Here is a 25243-nt window from a genome sequence, read left to right as displayed (position 1 = left end):
CTGTGGCAATAATCAATAGCATTCCCACAGAGACGTCTTTTGGCTGGGCGGGTCAATACCTGTCACTCAGGGTCTGAGCCGTGGCTCGTACCCTCTTACTCAGCAGCTACAGCAGCAGCTCGGCTCCTCCCATGTCGACATATGTGTGTTTTCACAAGTGGAACGTTTTCCCTGTTTGAGGACTCGTATGTTTTAGTTGAACTCTGAGTGACTGTATCTGTGACTCTTTGCACACATGTGTCACTGAGCTTGGCAGGAAAATCGAGCGACTCCAAATAGAAGTGATTTTCTTCACCTCTTCACCTTTTTTTTATTGATCGATTTACCCAAAACACAATGATATTCGATAGGCAATGATATAAAACAGATAAAAGCTACAGGTCTTGTTTGAAAAGCTTGAACCAGTTTTATTGTTCACAACTTGGATGGAGATATTTCGATTTTTATCGAAGTCCTCGAGGGTGGTGCTAAGAAGCTCATTTGTTTCATTTTGGAATAAAAAAGAAGTGGCCACTGTTAGATTAACTGAGCCGACAGAAAGAATTAGGTTTATTCTTGAAGACAGAATCAAGGAATTTAAACTTTTACCTGAAAGGCTGAAAGAACTAAAAGTCTGTTTATAATTCAAACTACATATAATAAGTAACACTTCCTGCATGGGGAGAGATTTGGGGCTACAGACATTTTTTATTTCTCGCTGCTGTGCGTGATGCCAGGATTGTTTCTTCTCATAGCATCTCATCAAACAGTCCTCATCAATGACGGTGTTTACAGTTTATATTTCCCATGTGTGAGCAAGGCGATTTAGATTCCTTTAATAATGATGGAATTTTTCTCAAAAACCAGAACATGTTTAACTAACTGGTTATTTCTTAGCTCTGAACAGTAAAGGTCATTCGTTTTATTGTAAGATGAATTATTCCTTTATCATTTTCTGCTTTAGAAAACTATAAAAACCACCTGAGCTCATAAAACTCTTTTAAATCTCATTGTACAAACTTAAAATGTAAAAAACACTATTTGAAGAAGCAGTATTTTGCAGCTGATATTTGGAAAACTTTTATCTGACGCTGACAATTTGTACACTGCGATTAAAGATGTTACTGAGGAGAGGAAGTTACTAAAAGGATGTTACCTTATAAATACTTTAAACTGTAATCATTGAGATCATTTGAAAAACTGTGAGATCATCTCAGCTATTGTATATATACAATATATTTCCTATAATTTGATGGGATGTAAAACATGTACATTTTGTTGCAGATGTCTTTCACTCACAGGTATGGGATTATAAATACGTGATGTTCACTAACACAGTTTTCTTGCAAATCAAACATTGATACCACTCAGTGTTTTTTTTCCTGTGTGTAACGAAGAGTGTGATGATGGGATGTTGTGGAGCCGGCAGCAGGATCTGGATAAAGTGACGTCCAGGCCAAGCAGAAGGCTCAAGCACTCAAACAGAATTGCTTCAGTAAAAGAGAATAACATTGATTCCAGTCTGTACATGAAACCAGTCAGTCAACACAAAGAGAAACTGGTGCTCAGACTAAAGGCTGTGGATTAGAATTAGATTATGAGGTCAGTGATACAGGTATGATTGCATTATCTGATCTCATCAATATGAAATAAACCATATTTAAGATTTAAGATTTCTTATTTACAATTAAATCTTTCTTTAAATATATTTTGCAACGAAATAGTATCACTCAGTGAATTCATTTTACAATAGATTGGTGTTTTTATGATGTCAGTGAATCTGGTGCAGCTCTGGTGAAGCAGAGGGTTAGAAATCTCAACATAATTAAACATAATTTTCTTGGTGGCGTTAATTTCACTTTATGTTTTTATGGTTTTGAGTTGCATGTGCAGATGCATCATTTTGTTTTTAGTTTTTCACATTTAAAAACTCACCCTGAATATATTAGACTTCATTTGTTCATTGACACGTGGATTTGCTTTTGTCTCACAATCATTGATAAACACTAACAATCTCCAGGCTCTTTGCAAACACCCTCATTGCCCCTGATCTCTATCCAAAGTGACGGTGAGATTAGTGCAGACTTCTCTGCTTCTCATCTTCTCTGCTGCTCCCTGGATGACGCTGTCCGTCGCCCGTTGCCAGGCAACAGCGCGGCTACTGTCAAAGAATTCTGGGGGATGTTTAGGCAGCGGCATGCTCGGGGGGAAGGAGTGTGTGTGTGTGTGTGTGTGTGTGTGTGTGTGGTTGTGATGGTGGTAGAGGGGGAGTCAGAGGGTGAGGAGGAGTGTGTATTGGTGTGAGAAGAGAGAAGCAGGACACACTCAGTCCGCGTTTAAAGGAGAACTTTTCTTTTTAATCTTTTAATCTCGGCCATTATGCCGGTCGGGGATTCCTTCCAAGATTTATTTTCCGGCTCGGCCTTTTACCGGGAGTAAACCTGTAATCTCTGATGAGTCGACTCTTCTCACATCGAGGAAAAACGTCACGCTCACACAAATGTATGTTTGCAGTGTCGGTGGAGGTCAATAGATCAATTCCCTCAGCCCCTAAAACATGCAAAGCGTGTTGGATTTCAAAACAACGTGAGATGGTGGGATTTGTTTTCTTCAAAACCTCATCAAACTCATCAAAGGTGACATTATGGTGCAACATATGCAAAAAGCAACAAAAAAAGACAAATGCAGACTGTGTGCGACAGAATGAATTTATAATGAAAACTAAAAAGTGTCTCTCTTGTGTGTCACGGCCTTCAGACGGGTATGCCTCTCTGTAATTGGTTTCCTGCCATCGCTGCCTGTCTGCTTTTTAACGCCCCTGGTTCTGCATCATTATTTCCTTCCTATCTCCAACATTTGCTCCACTAAATATCACAAGCAGCCGGTACAGGTCCCACTGTTGTAATGCTGCCTGGATGAAATGAGTGTAAAGAAAAGAACAGTGCACCAGCAGGTGGATGCACGGACGGAGGAACTGTTATAACCTCTTCAGGAACTCTCCTCCCCATTTACCCCTTTGTCCGTTTGACTCTAGGCCCGTCTTGCCTGAACATCCTTCCCATTATAAATTCCGGTGACATTCCCTGCCACAGCGTCTCCTCTCTCTCTAACCTCTCTACTCTTGCTCTCCATCCTCTGTAGCTGTGCCCTAGCAGCGGGGAGGAGATGCCTTCACCAGAGGAGGTTTGTTTTAAGGATTCCCCTGTTCCCTTTGTCCTCCCTGGCCCCTCCATCTCTCGGTGGCATGGTTTCATGGCCCACCCCGCCGACTGGGCCTCCCTCTCCCCCGCCAGGCCTTTTAGCCACCGGGTTAAACATTGATTTGTGAATGGAGGGAGGCACAGTGGCCCCCACGTCGAGTGCAGCGGTTCCCTACTGTTTCTGTGTGTACACACAACATACCCCTACTATACACCACCAAGACTAACAGCCAGCATGAAAGCCACTGAGCTAAAAGGCCTTAAATTCCACAGTTGAAGACAGGCAACAGCATTTTACTTTCCTTTTTGTTGCTCTTTACTCTTTTTGATCCATTATTGGGAGCTTTATTTAATTGCAAATCACACAAATATCCCACTGGGTCAATTAATTGAAGCCCAATCTGGACAATAAGTCAGAAAAAAACTACTTTCTTTCGCTTGACCTTAAATGTGGTCTTTAATATTCAGAATTTGCAGATTTGCAAAAGTTTCTCATCCACAACTTTATAAGTTTACAAGGATCCAACATCAAGTGCATCACTTGTTGAGCCGTCAGTCCCTTTTTACAACACATGGCAGCAGTTTTAAATTAAATAAACAATTATTTAGTACATTTTTCTGTGATCTGAACAATGTACAGGCTTTTATGAGGTGTGTTTTGTCCATTTAACTGGGAGTATCAATGCGTCCTTATAAGACCATATGAGGGGTGTCAAGGTGAGAGTGAGAGTGGACCCTCTTGACTTCTCCCCAGCTGGTTTCCCGCCTTTAAGAGAGTCAGGGCATGAAAAGGAGGGGGGGAGAGAGAGAGAGAGAGATAGAGAGAGAGAGAGAGAGAGAGAGAGAGAGAGAGAGAGAGAGAAGTGGAGATGGAGGGGTTTGTTTTGCACCCCTTAAAAAAAAGAGCAATGAATGAGTGACTGGCTGTTTGAATGAGAGGCGGGCTGAGGCTGAGAGAGGCTCCGGCCCTGTGGATCAGCAGAGGTTAACTCGGCTTCTTCAGAGGGATGAAAAGGGAAAAACGGATTGAGCTTTAAAGAGGAGGACCCCCTGCGCCCGGGGCGGGATCAGTCAGGATGATTTATTAGTGAGGGAGAGAGGAAGAGAGTGAGAGGAGGAGAGGGGGAGAGGAGGAGGAGAGAAGGAGAGAGGAGGAGGAGAGAAGGAGAGAGGGTGGCGTTTGTAAGCATCAAAAAGCTGCAGCGCAAACGCAGCATTCTCAAGTGCTGATGTGCACGACATGAGGATGGGTTTGATCCTGTTTGAGAGGGGGAGAGGAGGCACATGCTTAAAGCTTCTCCTATTTTTAAACTCTTTTTAAAAAAAATCATAACCGCTATATGTTGGTGCATTTACACGAACCCCTTTTTACGCATGAACACCAATGTGTGCCAACATGGACAGGGTTTTCTCCACTGTGCGTAAATTGCGGTTTTAGAGCCATTCAGAGGGAAAACGCTCAAATAATCTCCTTAATTTGCTTCTTCATTTTTACTTCTGTTTAAATTCTTGTAAAAATGCTGAATTCTGATCTCAACAATCACTGTGTCGGTGATTTAACCATGCAGGTGCACCCGAGGGCTAAAAGACTTAACCTTGACATTTGAAAGATGAATAAAAGAACAGCGGCACAAGTGCAACATAAAGGGTATTTAAATCGCATTATAGGACACGGGCAACACATAGGATTTTTGCAGGTTTAACACCTTTTCCTTTTCCTTTTCATTACGTCTTATCTGCACGAAATGTGCAGTTTGATTCAGGACATTCAAACACAACACGGTGTCTGTCCCCTGATCAGTCCCCTGTCACATACACGTCATATAATCCTCTCATTTTATGTCACTTCGGGACGACACTGCTCCACAGAGGCCTTACAGTATAGGCTGGCCTCTCCGCTGCAGAATGGCTGCACATGGCGCTGAAGGCACCGCTTTATGTCCAAGTGCCTGGTCACAGCGTTGCACTAGTTTGCTCACACCGGAGAGGGGGGGGCACCAGAGAAACACTAAACGTCATGCAGTGCGGTCAGAGAGTAAACAGTGTCGGGATTGTAATCTCTTTTTGGGTAGAAAATAGGGCTGTTGTGTCTTTAAGAGGGGCTGCTGGTCCCTCATCGCAGCTGCTGGCGTGTGTGTGCGTGCGTGTGCATGTGTGTATGAGTGTGTGTGTGTGTGTGTGTGCAGCACAGAGGACAGCGGAGATTCATTACTTAAGCAGTACAATGGACATTTATCACCCCGTGGTGTTATTCAAATTCAGTACCAAGCGGAGGACCCTCTCCACTCCTCACTCCGCCTTGCGTCGTAGCCGCGCTACGTTTTTTTTTTTTCTTCTTCATTGTTGGAGCGGCGCAAAGAAAAAGGCAGGAGGGCAGAGAGACATCCATCCCAGTCGGTCAGTCAGTCAGTCAGTCAGTCCGAGGGAGGGAGTCGTGGAGGAAGGATGCACGGGGGGTAAAGCCAGGAGCGTGTGGCCGGAGTGAACGCACCAAGCCCCCGACGCTTCTCCTGCGCCTCAGCCTCCTTCTTCTTCTTCCTTTCTTTTTTTTTTTTTTTTGTCAGCATCCGACGCTGCTCGCTGGGGGGGCATCTGGACGGAGCTCGGAGCCCAGAGAACCCTCGTCTGGGAACCAAGGACGCACCAACGGGAACTATGGGGTTTCCTCCTCCTTCTTCTTCTTCTTTTTTTTTTTTCTTGGTGGCATTTTCCTTCATCTTCACCAGAGGAAAAGAACCCAAACGCTCCAAGTATCTTTCCTCCAGATATAGGAAGGGGGGGTTTCTCCTCCCAACATCCATGGAACCCAACTGAACAGTCTTTCCCTTTTAAATCGATGACAGAGCACAGGTGCAGAAATGGCGTTTTTCTTCCTGCACACCGGACTTTAAAATGAGAGAAAGTGTAAAGCTGCAGCTGTTTGATTCGTGTATTGTGTTTTCACTGCGCCCCCTCGAGACACCTGAAAAGTAAAAATAACCCTGGTGAGGCAAAGGAGATGACATTTTACTTGGAGGATGCAGCGGCCGTGCAGCCATCTTAAGGCCCCCAGAGACGTGGGGCAGACTTGGGGGTTAAGTTTTCAACTATAGCAACCAGTGTACAGACATGGAGAGATAATAGATAGAGGAGAGAGTGGGAGAGAGGTGGGGGGGAGATAAAGGATGCGTGCATTTTCAAACAGCAATGAGAAAAGTCAGAAAGTGATTCAGATTGCAAAGATGCACATTTAGAATCACCAGGGATAAGTTTCTATCCAAGTGGGTTTGCAGGAGAGTTGAACCACATCAGGGGTAAAGACGAGGCTGTGTAGAGGATTTGGTGCAAACAGCTCAGTGTTGGAAAAGCTGATTTTTCAAAAAAAAAAGAAAAAAGAAAAGGGGGGGAAAGGAGGCAATGCTGAGCAGTGAGGATGTCACAAATAATGCACAGGGCTGCAACTCTCCATAGGAGGAAAGGAAACAGTTTTCAGTGTCAGACTCTGCAGCCAATACTGTCAAAGAGCATTCAGGCAGCAGGAGCAGGTGCACCCGTGGGCCTCTCCATGAACTGCCCACAGTCACTTCTCATTCAAACACTCTCAATGTCTCATCTCTTCTTCCTGTTCTGTATCTTTCTGTCCTGGCAGCGCCTTTCCAGAGTCTCTAGCGTCTGATTGTCCAAACGCAATTCTTGAGTAAACTCCAATTTAACCCCAAGAATTGTGTATGGACATCTGTTGCTGCAGACTCACATTCATCACTGCTTGTCGCTGGCCGAGCGCCACATAAAGGGACGTGTGGGCCTCCGCACGACAAAGCAGGCTGAGGCCTCCTCTCGTTGTGTGTTTGTGTAACTGTGTCGTTCGCAGGTAAGATGCACAATCACAGTTTGCATGTTCTGGAGAAAGGAAGGAAGAGAAGAAGGTCGCATGGGACAATAAAGTGGAGGAAACCTCACTCTGCCTCCTGTAATGTGTTTTTCGTGCGTGGCGTCGTGTGCGTCGCGCTTTGGCCCGATTGGTATTTACACTTTGTCGAAGATCTAATGAAGACTGTTTGTTTTAAATGGCAAATATCGACCGCAGGCGTCGATGTATCGACTGTGTTCGACAAACAGTAGAAGGCTCGAAGCTGAAGGTTCACACATGCAGCACGAGACGCTCAGTGACGAGCGAAGCTACAGGAAGAAGGAAAAACTGGAGCATGTCACAGACTCAGTGAGGAAGAGGAGTAAACCCGCACGAAGCAGGTTCCATTCAGCTGCAAGGGTTCTGATTTAGTTTCTGTTAAAAATCAGAATTTCGCTGGAAAACATATCTAATAATTAAACTATATATTTAGAAGCTTTAAAGGCTGAGCATCCTCCAGCAGCACACGTTAACACGCAGGCCTGTGCTAGCTCAACACTAACACCAATTTCTAATGTATTTTATGTTTAATATTATTTTTATAAATCCATTTTACAGCTCGTAAATTGTGTAATTCAAATTTTCAGACAAATTAAATGTGCTAATAAATACTGTTCACTAATGTAACTATGGTAAATAATAAAAACAGGGCTAGAAATTTAGGGAAAATATATAAAAAATATTTCAACTCTTACAGATATTTTGTTACTTTAAATTTGTTTTAAAATATCGTTTTTGTTTCTGTTATAGACTCTAATTAATTCCACGCAAACAATACATACACACACACTGACACACACACACACACACACACGCAGAGCCAACGAGTGTGTGTGTTGTTGTTGAACATTAAAGGCTAACCTTTCTTAAATCCTGGGGATTAGTGCGTCATGTTTGCTCTTGTGGAGAAATTCTTCTGTGTCCATTGAGGAAAGGACTCGTCTTTTATTCTGTTTTTATTTCTCACATAAGGTTCGTTTTTAATCGTTTAGGTTTTTTATTTTAAAGAACAATAGCAGCCTCTAAATTACACACGCATTTTAACAACCACGGTGAGACAGGTTCATCCACAAATCTAAGGTTTTTACACGTGTTTTAGCCGAAACAAATATCAACATTATCTATTTAAATAAGAATAACCAGCAGGTTGTAGTGTGGTAAAATACGTATAATACGTAATTGTAATATTTGTGTTTGTGTTGACAGATGCGAAAAATACCTCGAAGCCTTTGGAACAATGCAATTAACTGGGATTTCTTTGGATAGTTTTAAATGCACGTTCCCATCTACAGGGTTTATTTTCCATTCACATCCAGATAACATGTGTTTAGTGTGTAACACTGGATCCACTGCAGGGGAGAGAGTGGGAGCTCAATGGGAGCAACAGCAGCCACACGATGGACAGTAAAATTCGCTTTTAAGCATTAAAACCAGCAGGCAAGTGATATTTTATTTAGGAGAGGATCTCAGATTACGCACCAAAATAATTCCAATCACTAATGGTTGAAATTATGTCAGTATAATGGATATATCAGTGACAAGTACTTTACGATTGGAGTCCCCCCCCCCCCCCCCCCCCATACATTATAATCTAAAGAGAGGAGCGTGCTGTCAGCCTGATAGTAATAAAGAAAACACTAAATCAATGCTGTTATGTATAATCATAGTCTAGTGCTTTACTTTTATTGGCTGGTGTTGACTTTATGGCTGTTTACCGGATACACAGGCGCGTTTTATTCCCACTGTTGCAGCCTGAGCTCCTCACAGGTCTCTCTCCAACACCAGCACCACCAGCACCACCACCATGCACCTGCAGCCTGTGGATAAGTGTCAGAGTGTGCAGGCCCCAGGTAATAGACGGGACCCTGCAGAGAAAAGAGAGAAATCATAGAACGAGGGGGACGAGATGTGGGTCCAAAACGGGTTGTGACACAAAACTATAGAGACTTGTGTTACATAAGATTGTGACACAGAAGGTTTTACAATTTAAAATATCAGGGAACATTTAAAACATTTGATACTCTGCATATTTTACCCAAATAATTAGAATAACGTGAGATACAAGGGGGCCTGTAAGAGGCATTATGCACACACATACACATGTTCTTGATCATCTTCTCCAACTCAAGTCTCTCACTCACTCACAAACACACACACAAACACCAAATAATTAGAATAGGGAGATTTTAAGAGTGGCCTGTAAGATGCATTATGCAAGCACACACACACACACACAAAGATATGTTCTTGATCACCATCTACATCTCAAGTCTCTCTCTCACACACACACACATGCAAATACATGTTCTTGATCTTCTCCTCCTTCTGTAAATCCCCCCCCCTCTCTCTCTCTCTCTCCCTCCCTCACACACACACACAGTGCCACCTCCTCTCTAACCCCCTCACATGTAGCCTCATTAGCATTTCCTTTCTACCGGCCATTATCGCTCGGTTTCCCGTTGCAAATCGGACTCCACAACCGAGAAAAGGTTTTAGGTCGCCCCGGGCGTTCAGGGGAGGACAGCCTGGAGGCTAGAGCTCGACCTCCCGCAGCGGTCCTGTGCTCCTCACACCCACTTCTCTCCCTCTCCTTATGAATATTCCATCTGAGGCTGCAGGACGGTGCCATCTCCCCAAAGTCTCGTCTAATCAGCCTAAAAGTGCAGTGTGATCACAGAGCGGGGTCTAATCGATCAGGTATTAGATATCACCAGGAATTATCGAAGCTGCATGTAAAATCCTGATGGAGAGATTGGCTGCAGGCCTCAATGTGTGTGTTTGTGTGTGTGTGTGTGTGTGTGTGCGCGAGTATGTGTCACAGGCTGCTGCTTCCAGCTGACACTGGGGTTTGTGTTCAGAGAGCAAAATGTAGAGATACAAACTTTATAGAATTAGTAACAAAATAACGTTTTCAATATAGATAGAAAATGCACTGATCTTATTTAAAATAAAGCTGTAGAAATAATCTACAAAATTTAAAACAGACAAACATATGAGTAGCCTCAAACATTTGTCTAATTTATTATGCATTCCACGTTTCAACATTCAGGCCATTATTGAAAATATTCCCACCCGATGGTGATGTAAAGGAAAAAACAAGAAAATTAAAATGGTAGATTAACAAAGATACATTTTGTTTGGAGTTAGAAAAAAATATTTGACTAAATTAAATCCCACAATTCAGAAAAATGTGGTTAAATGTTTTCATCTATATCAGAAAAAAAATGTGTTGATAAAAAATAGAAACAAAATGTAAAAAATAATACATTTATTCAAAATAACATGGGACCAAAAAAACATTAAAAAACATTTTGGGGAACACTTAAACATTAGATCTTCACACTATAATCTACATTTAATATTAGAAACTAGTGTTTTTAAGACACAATAATGTAGATGTAAGTACATTTATATGCAGATATTTTAGGGTGTTTATAAATAGTAATATATCACAATAACTTCACCTTTGAATTATCAATCATCAGTGTATAGACAGGTGAATCACATCGATAAACCCTGTTATAATATTTAAATATGTATAAGATGTTACAAATACACTTAGAATGCCTATATCTGTATACAGCTACATTATAATGTATATATTTCTATTTTAAATGCATCATTGAGCGCTAATTTATGGATGTTTAAGTGTTACCCTTCATTTTAAATTCTCACAAGCAGAGAACCATTTTAAAACTCAAGCTGGGGTCCTTTTGTCTTCTATTATCACGCTAGACGAGAAATTGAAGGGACGTGAACACACACACAAACTGTTGGTGTTTACACTTGAATCTGTGTGCTGACCAGGACGACCCGAGCTTTACACGACTGCCCCACGAGCCTGACCAATCTTATCTCAAAAAAGATTAAAAAAAGTCAGTGTTTATGAGAAAGTCTGCAGAATTCCCATCTCACACCTTCCTCATTTTCCTCAGCAGCCATCTCTGAGTTTCCACTCATTCCTGCAGAGGAACATCAATCACCTCCATCGTCACGGTGCAGGTTGACACATTCACAGCGTCCCAGTGGGTTTTACGTGTTGTTGGGATGTGGAGGGGGACACTGAGGAGCATTGGGGATGTGGGGGGGAAAGGGTGTTACAGAGAAGTCAGGGATGTGTTTGCATTCCTCGCTCATTTTCTATCCGCCGTGAAGAGTAGAAATAAACACGATGTTGTCCTGGTCTTGCAGTTGGTAATCCAGCTCCCCCTGAGGATCAGAAAACGCACACAAAATGCTCAATAGTCACACGTCTGCACGAGTCAACGCAGAAGTATGTGTGTTTACCAATACAAATATGTGCATTACTCCTGTGCTCCCTTTGGGGTCCAATCAATAACAAACTTTTCATTTCATTTACATCCTGTGTGGAGTCCTGTAATTGAATCAATGGATTCAAATGGAAGCATTCAGACGGTCTGTGAGTGTAAATGTGTGTTCAGATATGAGACCCCAAGGACAAACTTGTCTTGCAGCTGCTTCTGCATTATATGAAACATTAAGTGAGTCAGAGTGAACCATCACAGCATCAGTGCTCACACAGGCTAACCTTCACACACACACACACACGCTTCCTCCTGATTTAAACGTCCACACAAGAATTTGATATAGTTACGGGAGCTGTGAACGCAGGGTGAGAATCTAAATACTGCAGTGCATGATCTCTAAACAATTAACACTGTAATAGTGGAATAGTGCATCCTGCAAACACAGCATGCTGCAGATGAAAACATAAAATGCTAAATATTATTTGTCACACACACACACACACACACACAGCATCTGACATTGAACATGGCTCCCAGCGCTCACCATTAGTTCCCAGTCTGCATCATTGATAAGCACGAGAATCCCAGGTCTCCTGTGGGAAAACACACCATTTTGAGTCAGACGCATTTCCCAAAGGTAACACACACACACACACACACTCTCTCACACAGACACACAGACGTAACAGATATAAGCAGCTTACACTAGCACATACACTTACTTTGTATACGTTATAAAGAAACACCTAAAATGAAAAACAATCCTTAAATATATTAATAAATACAATTGACAGAAAAATTAAGTTTGGATTTTATTTTAGCTACAACCAAGATTCATACCAAATTAAACAATTAATTAATTAACCCTAACCCTAAGTGTGGGAGTTTCAATTTGTCTCTGTCTCTTTATAATTCATTATGTTTTCGAGAAAAATTTACATTAATCATAAAATTCCTTCTCAGTTTTACAGCATTTTATTTAAATGTTGTCTACGGGGGGTGCACAGGGACGGTTTGTTTGCAGACACCACATGTCTAACATTTCCAATCAAATCAAAAATATCAATTTGATAAATATACGTGAAGACTAGAAAAATATATGTAACAAATACACCCAATGTGTTGACCATATGGAGCAAAATGTGTTAACCAGTTAACTTCAGTGTAAAAATAGTAGTCAAAAGGTATTACAGATTAATCCTGGTATATTCATGCGACTGCACATGTTTGATGTTATTTAAATATACATTAAATACCTGAATAACGTTGTATTCTGACTACTAACATTAAGATGATATAATGTTTTCATACAAAAAGTGGCTCAGGTAAAACAGAAGAGAAAACAAATGGGGGAAACAAACTGTCACTGAAAATGAATGGGGGCCCAAAAATAACACACATGTAGGTTAAAAAAAGCACCACCCTTTCGAAGAGGATAATGGGGATAATGGGGGAGGGTAACAACAGGCACCTCTGGGTGCAGTCTTTTTAGCAGATGCGAGTGTGTGCCTCTTCCCCCCCCCCCATGAAATAGAGCTGAGTTCGTGTGGAGGGCGAGATTACACCTAAAACAGATACTGTTGCCTCACGTATCATTCAAACAGGCTCCTCTGCACCTCCAACATGCTCTGTGACGTCAATGAGCGAGGGCAACGTGAGAGGAACCTGCGAGAACAAACGCTCCGCACGAGCCACGCACACAAACACAATAACACAAACAAGAGTGTGTTGAGAGAGAACAAAAGAACAGGGGGATAAAAGGTGAAGATGGTAAACTCATCGTACACAGCAGCCATAGATCTTTTTAAAAGATAATGAAGAAACATTATGATGGTTTGCATTAAAACAAGTGTGTGCTGCCGACAGAAAACGCACACAAACACACATCTAATCTATAAGCTTTATAGGTAGCCCAGCTTTTTCTCCATTCATTGGTTAGGTGGTGCTATAAATAGTCCTGCACAAAGGCAGCTGTAAAAGTCAGCCAGTCTTATAAGACTGCTGCGAGCCCTGGACCCAAACACACACGTGCGTACAAACACACAAGCTCACATGCACACACACAGGTAATCATCTTACTGAAACCTATAACTTGAAGGCTACACAGCTTTTTTTTCTTCTCCTCAGCATTTCAGCAGTTTCAAACAGCAGAGAAACAGAAATGCTCGGGAAAGACTCACGATCGGGTTTAGTGTCATTTTTCAAATATCCGAGCCGCTGAAAGCTCTGCTTAGAGAGCAATTTTATTATTTGACAGTTAGGATTATGCTCCGGCATCAGTGTGATGTATGACATGTTCCGTAAGGCTGTATTGTTGCACACAGATCAAGTGTGTGTCAAGTGCAAACACCGACGACACACACACACTCACACTGATTCTCCTTGGACAAAGAGTTCAGGCCGCTCCTTCAGCAGGTTCCGTTGGATCCAGACCAGCAGCTGCTTCAAGTCCCCTGGAAAACACACACACACAGAGACACACACACAGACAAACAAAGCCCATACACAGACAGACAACAGAGGTCACAGGTTAGGGGTTAAGGGTCAAGGTGCACGGTTCCAGCCCCCTGGTCGATGTGACGCGACAGAGGCACCAGGCGGGACGAGGCTGGATATACGTGTGTGTGTGTGTGTCTGTGTGCATGTATATTTATGAGTGTATGTGTATGTTTGGGGGGGAGGACACTGGAAATGGGGGGAGGGTGGACTGATGTCAATGACCAAGAGTGGCGTCTATACATTGAGAAACAGCTGATACCTACAGCGAGACCTTTTTTTAAATGTTATGATCAAGAAAAATATTATTGTAGACACTATACACATATAAATGCTATTATATATACACATCTCTGTAGGCTCATACATGCAGTGATTTTCAGTGCAGCACTAATGGAATAAACAAACAAATTATACATTTTCGTTAATAAATTCAAACGCTAAATGCTCCATTTTTTGCCTGAACTTGAATTTCCGGGATGCTTGAATTTTCTGAGTGTGACCTGGTGAACAATCAGATTGACCTCGTCTCAACAATAGGTTGAGCCTCACTCAGACCGACTCACGGCCACAAAAGCGAGAAGGTTGTAGGATAAATCCCCACTAAACAACTGACAATGAATATATTATAGCTATCCCATCTTTAACGTTAAGATTCAAGCAGTTTTAAAAGTCTGTGAGAGTTTGTGTGTGTGTGTTTTTGGTGTGTTATGATGTGGACACACAAATCAGGTAAATGCAGTAAAAGAGCAAGAAATTGTTTTCTTGTAAGCGTTTCCTGGTGTCGAGCACGATGACGCGTAATGACTGGGCGCAGAGCACACACACACAAACGACTGAAAGAACAGAGGAGACAGAAATGTACTAGGGGAGAGTAACTAAATAGAAGAGAGAGAGAGCAAATCCACTCCGGGAGAGCAGGAGGAAAGAGAGAGAGAGCTACAGCAGATGCGAGCGTGATGGGACGACGGTGAGTCATTGCAAGCCAGGTGTAAGAAGGAGAGCGGCTAAGCTGTAGCAGGTAGGACTCGAACCAACAACTTCAGCTCGACCAAAGGGACGAGTTAATAACACAGAGTCAGTTCTGACTGGGAAAACATTTATTCTTTCAATGTAGTAAAATGTAGATTTTGCTTATTGTTTAATTTATTACTCTATTGGATAAAAAATGCAGGTTTACATTTAGTCTGAATCTAAATTGACTGAGATCTTAAGGCCTCTAAATTGTCCACTAGAAATAAATGGATACTAAAGACACGAAGACAGAAACAACTACGAAAAACAAAAAAATGGATTCCAGTTAAAAGGCATACTTTAAACCTTCAGTTAACAAAGTGAAAAAGAAAAGAAAAAGACTTTGAGATGCACCTCACTGGTCAGTGTGGTTATGAGGGCAGCAGATTGTGCGAGTGATATGTTATGTAGAAGGTGTGTGTGTCTGTGTGTGCCAATCCTGTGTGCATGGTGTTCAGGTTAATTGCAGTGTCGGCCAGCTCAGTGTAGTATAATGATAGTGCTGGTTTTCTACGGTTCCAGGCCTCCACATAAAAAAAAAGACAAATACCTCCCCTCGCAAAACCCACTCACTCACTCACTCACTCACTCACGCACACACACACACACAACAAGGCAGTGAATATTGACCTGCACCTCTGCAGGGCTAAAAACAGAACGAATCACTCCAGCAGTCATAACTCCTTCTTTGTGGTGACTACTTTCTTTTCTCTCCCTCTGCCTTGGACTGTTGGTATTTTTCTCCACCATTACCCCTTATTCCCTCTTTCATCCTCTCGTCCATTTCCTTTTAAAATTGGCTCTCTCTCTGTCTCACACACACTAACACACACACACACACACACTCTCTCTCGTAAAACCTGCACTCCTCCTACCCTTTTTCCTCTCCTCCAACTGTCTCCATCCTCTGCCATTTATGCCCCCCACACACACACACACACATTAAAAGCAACTTAACGTGTTGCCTTAGCTCAGCACACAGGTTGGTATTAATTCAACCTTTCATTGTTTAATCTTTGTATAACAGACACCCTCATCAGGTGCCGGTTTCTCATTGGCCGCCTTATAAAAGGTGACACGTCTACGGATTTAAGTCGCCTGCAGGCTAATACATGGATTATTATTAAAACAGGTATCTGGGTTTAATGTTGTAAATGAACTGTGTGAAGGTGAGAGTATAGACAGGAGGAGAGTTGAAGGGTTTTTTGATCACGCCTCGCGGTCCAGGTAGAAGGGTGAAAGAAAACGAGGGAACAAACGGACATGAGAGAGGGAAAGTGCGTCACAGGCTCCTAATGCATCTTGGGATAGCTGTGTTGCGTGGGTGGAAAAGGACACACGGAGGAAGGGAGGGGGGAGAAAAGGCGCCATTTTGCCGACGATTCAAAACCGGGCCCGCTTTTCCATTGTGCACGCAGTTTCCCCCTCTCTTTCTTCCCCTTTTTGCTTTTTTGTCTTCGTGCAATTATGACAATCATTTGAGGGGGTGACATTGAGTGTTGGGGGGGGCTATCCATCTTCCTGCTGATACAAGAGGTACAAACTGTGTGATCCTTAAACCACGGGGGTTTCGTTCAATGTATGAGCGACGAGAGAGTTACATAAAGAAGGGAAGAGAGAACGAGAAAGAGTGGGGGTGGTGTCTCTCAGTCGAGGGTCATCAATCACTGGCTGGGGTCAAAGAGAAATACGAAGGATTCAGAACCAATTATATCTGCCTTTGCTGCACCCCCGCTGTACTCTCACACACACACAGACACACACCCAAATTAGTTAAGAGGGGCATTTGGAGGATCATACAACCAGCCCAGACGTATCATGATTCGTTAAGTCTGAATGTCCGTGCTCCTCTAATAACATTATGAACTTTGTGGGAAAATCACAGGACACACACACACACACACACACGCACACGCGCACACACACACGCACGCGTGCAGCAAGGTCACAAGGCTGACATTCCCTGTTCTGGTCAACTTTTGTCTTTTGGTTGTCGTGGTAACATCAGCGCCGTGGATGAACACCCTTTGTTTTGTCAAATACCAAAGACACATATTTCTCATTTGTTCTCTCTCTCTCTCATTGTAACACACACTACACTACACTACACTACAATTTTCCTCTCCTCATTTTCTTAATGACCCGGGTCCTGTGCTCAGTTTGGGGGAATAAAAGTGTAGATAGGGTTTTGTCCCCTTCATGTCGAGTTAGTGACCCGTGTTGGAGGGAACCCGAATCCCCTCCACAAAATAAAATCTAATCACTGTGGATCCTGAGGTGGAAAACTATTTTATGAATTGAGAAATGGGTACACGCCCGCCGAGTCAGCCAAAATGATCTCAGAGACAATAAAAAATGAGTCGCCCCAATACTCACAGAGGCTAAATGCACGTCCCTTTACTTCAGATACACTCACATACATCAGTATAACTGGTCGGTGACATTTACCAGTGAAAGAGGCAAAAGAGATGAGTAAGGAGGCAAAACACATAGCTGAAGAGATGCTAGAGAAGAGAGCGACTGATGGAGGAAGCGTAAGAGAGGAAAAGGCTAAAGGTGATGGGAGGGTAATGGCCATGAGATTAATATGTAGATATGGTCATCATTTCTTTATGGAGAAACACTAGATTGTTATGATTCACTGGCCTAAGTAAAAAATGAGGCAAAATGGGGTCAATTCAATTTTTAAGTTGAATTACACAAGTCAACTTAAAAGGCTTCAGAATAGATATGAAGTCCATCGCTGTGAACCTCATACACGTATGTACTTTTAATTTTGTTCATCATTCATTTTACAAACATATCTGTACTTTGTATTCATGGACAGATGATTGTCATGATTATTATTTTAAATAATGACCTTGAACTTAGCATAACCCCAGTCTGTGATTTGTAGTAATAAGACATTTTATTTGCAGAAAAGAGACATTTCCAAATAAAATCCTTCAAACCATCAGGAATAATTCTCATCATTGAGTTTTCTGACCTGATGCAGCTACATGATATATTCAAAATACTGGTTAAATATTAATTGTGTTTGAGATTACAAGGATATGGTTGACCGATAGGTTCCAGTTGATACTCACAAGGCTCTGATTGGCTTGGAAGAGTCACATGATGTTCCTTCACGCCATTAAACAGCAGCTCTGCTCCTCCTCTGGAATAAGAAAGAGTCCAATAGGTGAATTAGTATGTTTCTGTGGCCTTTAGAGACACATGAATATGTTTTTTCTGGATTAGACTCTCTGGGTTATAACAGACTTTATTTTCCATATTACTCGTTCAAGATCACAGACCATGAAATCCAGCGGATTTACTATTGCTATTACAAACATATAACATTACTACTATAACATATATTAAAAATACTACACGTACTTCTTCTTTATATATACATTTGGTCACTAATACGTGAGGATCTATGTTGTGTTTGTAGGATTCTCCAGATTAAAACTAGAGTTCAAGTCTAAAAATTCTCGTGAAATACACTCTCTCTCTCTCTCTCTCTCTCTCTCTCTCTCTCTCTCTCTCTCTCTCTCTCTCTCTCTCTCTCTCTCTCTCAGAGACAGACACACACACTTACTCACAGAAAGACAGACAGACAGACAGACAGACAGACAGTCTCTCCCTCTCTCCCCCAGGCGGTTACTTCATAAACAAACTCCTCACGTGCTGTTTTCTCCACAGATTTCACGTCTTTTTTACATAAAACTCACAAACTTAAATCCCTGTAAGTTTCGTGTGATGTCTAACTTCATCTCAGCCACTTAAGAGATGCTTCACCTGCCACAACAACCTTTAACAGAGCGTTTTAAATCCACTTACCCAAACTCCAGGTGAATCGCTATGGGCGCCGCCATGTTGTCGGCACAACCAGGAAGTACTGACAAGGGAAGCCGGAAGTGACGCAATCAGACGCGTTTTAAAGGAGACCTACTTCCTCGAAACGTCTTTACTATACATTGTTCCCTGCACCTGCTTCAATATCCTTTTATTCATACTTTCATTTAAATTTTTTTGTTATTTCTCGTTTCTCTCCATGCATATTAACGTATAGAGTTATACATTTGACCTGCTATGCTCTACACATGCTGTTAACGTTATTCTTTGTATTTATGTTGAAAATAAATGAAAAGGAGACTTCATATTACCTCAATTAATGTAAGTAAATAAATAAAACAAGATAAATATAACACTATTTATAAGATCACTAATTTCATTTCCTCCTCATAGTCAAATGCAAACTTACTTTATTAAGATCCTGATCACAAGCAATATATTCATCATAATTCACTATGAAATTCATAAAAAGAGGAATAAAAGAAAACAAAACGAATGTTCACTACATAGTATACCAAATATGATATCGTTATTATATATTATATCATATATTATAGAAACAAACACATTCAAATAATTTTACACAGCACCTTCATCATGTGAAATTTTGCCAAAAGCTTTAAAATTGTATACATAGTTTGTATACATAAACGAACCAGTAGATAAATATAAAGGTATAAACTAACTAAACATAAACACTGGTCATTCGCTTTGATCTGATTTTATTTGTTTAATGTATTACTGGAAATTGAGCTAAAGAGCTTTTGAACAAATCCACCCAAATATTTAGTTTTTCTTCATACATTTAAATGTCATATAATAAACACACTTTTTGCTGTGTTTATGTTTTCAAAACATTTATTTGAACTTGAACATGTTCAGACTGAGCTCCATCTGCACATGTCAGTCCAGGAGGCGGAATTACTAATAGCAACGGGCATTTTTGAAAATTTCAAAAGTCTTTAAATTGTCATATTGTTTTCTTGAAATTAATATGGATGTTTCTTTTTCATGTTCTCGTTCAATAGCATACTCTATAAATGTATTTGAGACCTTTGTAAGCCAGGATAGAATAAACTGATGCATTTATTTCTCCTCGAGCATCCCTGCATTAAGTCTGCCACATGGTCACACCCTTCATTTATGGACTGATATCCACTTGAACTTGACTTTTTTGAAAGAAATCATTATATTGGAGAATCATTAGCACACACAGGTACGGCACTCTCGCTTACACATTTCTCTGAATGTGCATATGCATGTATTTGCATCGATGCTGTCGATATGAACATGTGCAGAGGCATGACATGAGTGTGTGAATGCACATCTGTCCCTCTCCATCCCTCTCTCCCTCCTCGCATGCGTCCTCAATCATACTGGTGACAGTTCCAGTCCCCGTATACATGGCTGGGAGGACGAGGTGGGGGTGGTAGGAGGTCAGTCAGAGGTTTGAATTGCAAATCTGTCGCCTTCTGTTGGCGTCCAAGCCTTACAGGCCCTACCCTGTCTTCATTCATGTGTTAATGAGGAGTCAGTGCAGGGGCAGATAGACAGATCGACCAGGGGCCTTGCGGGGGTGAGGAAGCAGGCGGGAAAACCAGGGTGACGGCGGAGTTCAGCAATAGAGAAAGTTCTGAAAGATGATGAAGACGTGATGATGATACACGGCGGCCGGTTGTTGTCTCTCAACACAGCTGGAGTGAGGTGTGTCCTCCTCACAAGTGAAAACAGTGATGGGGTGAGCGCAGAGGGAGGGAAAGAGGAGGTAAAGAGGAGCAAGATGAGGTGTAGCAGGGATTTTGTTAATGCCTGTAAGTTTCATGGTTGTGTAGCGAGTTATCCAGGACTGATCACACAGTCACATGGTGTCACATCACATTTACTAAGCTGCCTTGAGCGTCACATACTGCTGTTGTGGATGGTGTGCCATGCTTCTGTTGTGAACTGATGGATTTGTTGAGCTTTCTGCATCTCCATATGAAATAAACCCAAAATATCTTTAACCTGTATTTGATACTTGAACACAAATAGCTGCGATTTATTTATTTAGTATGATTTACATTTATTTTACAGGTATAAATGATGCCTTTTCGGATATTTTAGTATTTTGAGAATAAATATTCAGTTGAAGCTGATTTAAAACAGCTGTGAACAACGTTCAAATAATGTTAGAACTTTGTATATTTGAAATTATAATGCGCAAGGCCCTTTGTAAATGATCAGCCAATATTCATTTACAATTACTCAGGTTTGGATTTAGTCAAATCACGATTCTCATCCAAAAACAGTTAAAACAGGTAACTGTATTAACTGTAACCAGGTAAAACAGTTCTAAATTAAATTAGTAGAATCATTTATATTTATTATATGGCATATTTGGCTACCCCTCATGTGACAAACACTGTTCTTTCAAATTATTTTGATGGCTTTCTCTGTGCTCAGAGAAACTACGGGGCTGGAGCTAACATACTTCCAACCCCAAAATTCAGCCATGTTCACCTCAGCCTCTCTCACTCAAAGTTTGACGTGAGGAAATCCCACAATCACGCACGAGCACAGCCCCGAACCTCCACGCATCAAGTTTTCACGCCACCGCCGATATTGTGCCTGTAGATGGATGTCAAAAGTCAACGCTACGCTGCCAGGCACCAGCTATAGAGCAGCCCGGGTCACACATGATCAGATGACAATGACCAACACAATGGATTAGCTATAAAAGGGCTGGGGGGAGAGATTAGGGGTGAATTGATGACGGTCGGCTGGCAGGCAGGCAGGCAGTTCCAGGGAGATCTTGGGTCCGTTTCAATAAGGAACATAAAGAGCTGAAATTAACATGTACCATGATACCAAGCAGAGAGAATCCCCTTAGAGATTACATCCATAACATGTTACGCCTATGGAACTGTATGGGAGAGGGAGACAAAGAGCAGAGCGAGTGATCATTTTCCATTGTAGTTGAACAGGGGATCCTGCTCTATTCTCTTGAATCTCTGTTTCCCCCTTTTTTCTGTTGTACAACATATTTTTCTTAATATTGTAAATGCAATAATTCTTCCACTTCCATTTCACCAAATGTAATACATCCCCTCGGCCCAATAAATACAGCTGCCAGGCCAAACTGCTGCCTCCCTCTATAAAGAGCTAAACAGCAAGATGCATCCGGCTGCATCTGTATCGTTACACATATACATGCACACACATGTCGACAGAACAACACATTGATACGGATGATACATAAACACACACACACACACACACACACTGTCCATCTGTCTTTTTCTCCCTCCCACTGTCACAGTGGGTTCATCCATGATGTGTGATACGAACATGCATGCTCAACGACACTTTGCATTTTCTGTGTACCACGACCCACTTACACATTTTTATGCATAACAAATGTATAAAACAAAAACGGTCCAGGAAGCGGCACGATCCAGAAAATGTAAGGATGTTGCTATAGGTGGAAGAAATCGGAAGGAAGAGAGGAAGTGCTGCTCTGCAGGCACATGAACTAGGCCAGGAACCAAACTGCTAATAACTGCAGATGGTTTGATAAAAGGACTCGAAACTCAGGGTCAGCTTTGGTGTGACAGGGAAATGCTGCCCTCTACTGGCAGTCAGTGCGAATCACAAGACAATTGCTCCCTCCAAACAAGGATCAGATCTGAAGCAACTGTTGGACACCATCTTAATGCAATAAGGGATTGTTTTGCTATTATCTTATAGTTCCATAGACTAAACAATTAATCTATACACATGAATTCAATGGAGAGATGTAGCTGATATAAAGTAATCAGATGTTTCATTTCACAAAGTCAAACCTTTAACAAAGACTCAAACCCATCGCGACAAGCAATTCTTTTATTTGAAAAAAAACGAGTCATTATGTACAGTACGTAAAAAAAACATGAGATCAGTCCTAAATCGTTTCTCGTCTTTTTTGCTTTTCAAGGCCCCGTCAGACACAACAGGAGGATCCAAGTACCGAGCATTCCTGTACAGCATTCAGAACGACGACAATTAAACACATCACATCATCATCTTCATCTTCATCACCAGTTTGCACATATCAAACTTAAACCAGCAGGATTCACCTTGGTCTCAAAACACACAATTTATGCTTTCACTTGTGTGTGTGTGTGTTCATGTTAAATTGTGTTACAGATAGTGATTCAGTGTTTTATGCTGAATAAACAATACCCCCTGCTGGACAACAGTGGGAACTGACACGTGAGCTCACCTCAAATATGTTTCCGACCAGAGTGGCACATTCACCCATCCATGAACTCTAGGGCAGAGTTATATATATGCATATTTTTGGGGAATTAGTTATTGATACCTGATGTGAGTTTCATTCATATGTAGATTATCAGTTTGAATAAGAAAAGTTAAATGCATGATGAAAATAAATAGTTGCATAGGCCTGCCAGTTGGCTCCAGCCACCTCAGGGCCACGTGCTGTAAGGACAGCGTTGATTTAACAGGGAATAGTCAACGGAAATTCAAACCAAATGTGACCACAGAATTCGGATCTTTTAAGCTCTATTGCAGAAACACAAATTTAAAACAGACACTGGCTCTCTGTAGCAGGGATGTGGAATCAATTTCCTTAGTTTGGAATATTAACAGAAATGAGACTAAAGATGTCAGATCATAAAAAATTATCCAGAGACAGGAAATATCTTCACCAATCATCTGTATAATTCTAAATTTTAACACATCTTTATATTAAATGAACAGTTTAAAGCATAGACTTTATATAAAGATGGACGACATGGCTGCTCCCCAAAAGTGAAGCCAAAATGTCTTGATCGCCACCTGGTGTTTGTCAGGAGTATAGGTCATAAATCCCAACTCCTCCATGTTGGCGGATGGGACATGGACCAAACTAAAAAAATCAAAGTACACATTTTTGTTTCACATTTTAGTTGTTTTTTATCCAACCGATGTAAGTTTGTTTTTAATTAGTTGCACAAGATGGCAGCGTTCACATCAGGGAAATGTTGGCTTCATGTCTGCATGGTGGGAGGAAGTGGAGCTGCGTTGTCTATCTGTGTATACAGGCTGTGGTTTAAAGCAACATTTTACTTTATGCAACATTTAACCATTTTTATGATTTAGACAAATTGCAGCTCCACATGAATGACGCTAGTGTCAGACAGGTTTCTATTCTAATGAAACCTTCCTTTAACTCTTGAAAATGCTTGTATTCAGTTTCACTTTGTGCCAAGACGATCAAATGTATTTGTCAAAATGCTACAACATGAGGTTTGCTTTGTCCTTAATGTTTTTTAGCGACTCGCTAAAACCCGCTAAAGTTGCAGCGTTACTATTGCAAATGTTTCATTTCTGCTGCATTTATTAAAGCAGGCCTGATACATTTTTAATGGGGTTTAATGGGACTGCTTGATACATAGTTAATGGGGTTTCATGAACACGGCTCCCTCAGAACGAGCACCAACAGATTCTCGTGAGTTTGGTGAAGCAAAGTCTAAAATATGCAGATATGGTTTGATAGTATCAAATAAATAAGACAAAAAAACATGTTGAAGATTAATGACACACAGGAACACAGTGTAAACAATCATACATGTGCACAGACTGACACACACACACAGACACACACACACACACTCATTCACACAGACAAAGCATCCATCTGATGTATGAGCCATGTTAAGTTACTGCTGTCTTTTCGGCTACAGTGTGCGACAGCAGCAGTTTGAAACAAGAGAGTGTCTGTGTTTTATTGGAGTCCTGCTTGTCCCTCGGGGGACACCGTACATGTGACGGTTTGTACCAAGCACAGGAGCAAGTCACCCGTCTCTCCCCTGTATTCTTCTCCTCTCGTCTCCTCTTTGTTGCCTTTTACATTTTTTGAAGTGAGGAAAATCCACAGGGAGTGTTTGGAGTCCACAGTCAGTGCAACACATTACAAGTGCATAACCCTCTTTCCTGTGTTCCTAGTGCTCAGCGCACACGTAGCTGCCTCTTCGTTCACTCTGACCCCTCCCAGCATTCATACTGGACTCTTCCACATCATCCTCTGCAATGCAAAACAAGGCCGTGGGACTATGAGTAGGGAGTGCAGATGGGGGGGTTCATTTTTTTTCCGATGAAGGGCACTGAGGTGAGTGTTATAGCTCGCTGTGGCGTACGGCAGGCTCCAGCTTGTGTGACAGGGCAGTGAGAACCTTGTCGAACTTCTCGTAGCGCTCTGATTGGCTGCCCTCGGAGCCGCGGCTGCCCCACAGGAGGCGCATCTGGAACTCCGTCTGGAAGATCTCGTGTATTTCTGATTGCTCCTGGAGGCCTGGAGAGGAGCAGGAGGAGGAGGAGAAGAGGAGAAGAGTGGAGAAGAGATGGTGGTTACTTTATATTGTTGATTTCATGAACAGAACTAATTACAGCTGAAGATCCATTAACTTCTGCAGCTGAAACAGTTCTAACATCTGTATGAAGGAAGCTTCTGAAGGTGCAGACGGAGGTCACGCTGATCGATATCGACAGTAACAGAAAACACAGATGTGACTTGATAGTTTCTGAAGGACTGTCAA

The 25243-nt window shown here is 41.7% G+C and overlaps 2 protein-coding genes across 3 annotated transcripts in view; both read right to left on the bottom strand.

Moving 5' to 3' along the window:
* Positions 1 to 10065: 10065 nt before the first annotated feature.
* urm1 (ubiquitin related modifier 1) lies at positions 10066 to 18734 on the bottom strand. Its single transcript, XM_053411043.1, has 5 exons — positions 18672 to 18734; positions 17933 to 18003; positions 13708 to 13789; positions 11881 to 11929; positions 10066 to 11277 (listed from the first exon to the last, which is right to left on the bottom strand). The coding sequence occupies exons 1-5, from the start codon at positions 18704 to 18706 to the stop codon at positions 11209 to 11211; spliced, it is 306 nt and encodes a 101-aa protein (XP_053267018.1). The 5' UTR covers positions 18707 to 18734; the 3' UTR covers positions 10066 to 11208.
* Positions 18735 to 22533: 3799 nt separating this feature from the next.
* Positions 22534 to 25243, bottom strand: part of sh2d3ca (SH2 domain containing 3Ca) — a 48040-nt gene continuing 45330 nt past the window's right edge. For both annotated transcript variants that reach the window (XM_053411041.1, XM_053411042.1), the window contains one exon: positions 22534 to 24999. In XM_053411041.1, coding sequence (XP_053267016.1) covers positions 24824 to 24999 — 176 coding nt within the window. In that variant the 3' untranslated portion in view covers positions 22534 to 24823. The remainder of the gene's footprint in view (positions 25000 to 25243) is intronic.

Source organism: Pleuronectes platessa, chromosome 19, assembly GCF_947347685.1.
Source record: "Pleuronectes platessa chromosome 19, fPlePla1.1, whole genome shotgun sequence".
Taxonomy (NCBI): Eukaryota; Metazoa; Chordata; class Actinopteri; order Pleuronectiformes; family Pleuronectidae; genus Pleuronectes; species Pleuronectes platessa.
Note: the sequence above shows the minus strand (reverse complement) of the source record. Positions and strands in the feature narration are given on the sequence as shown.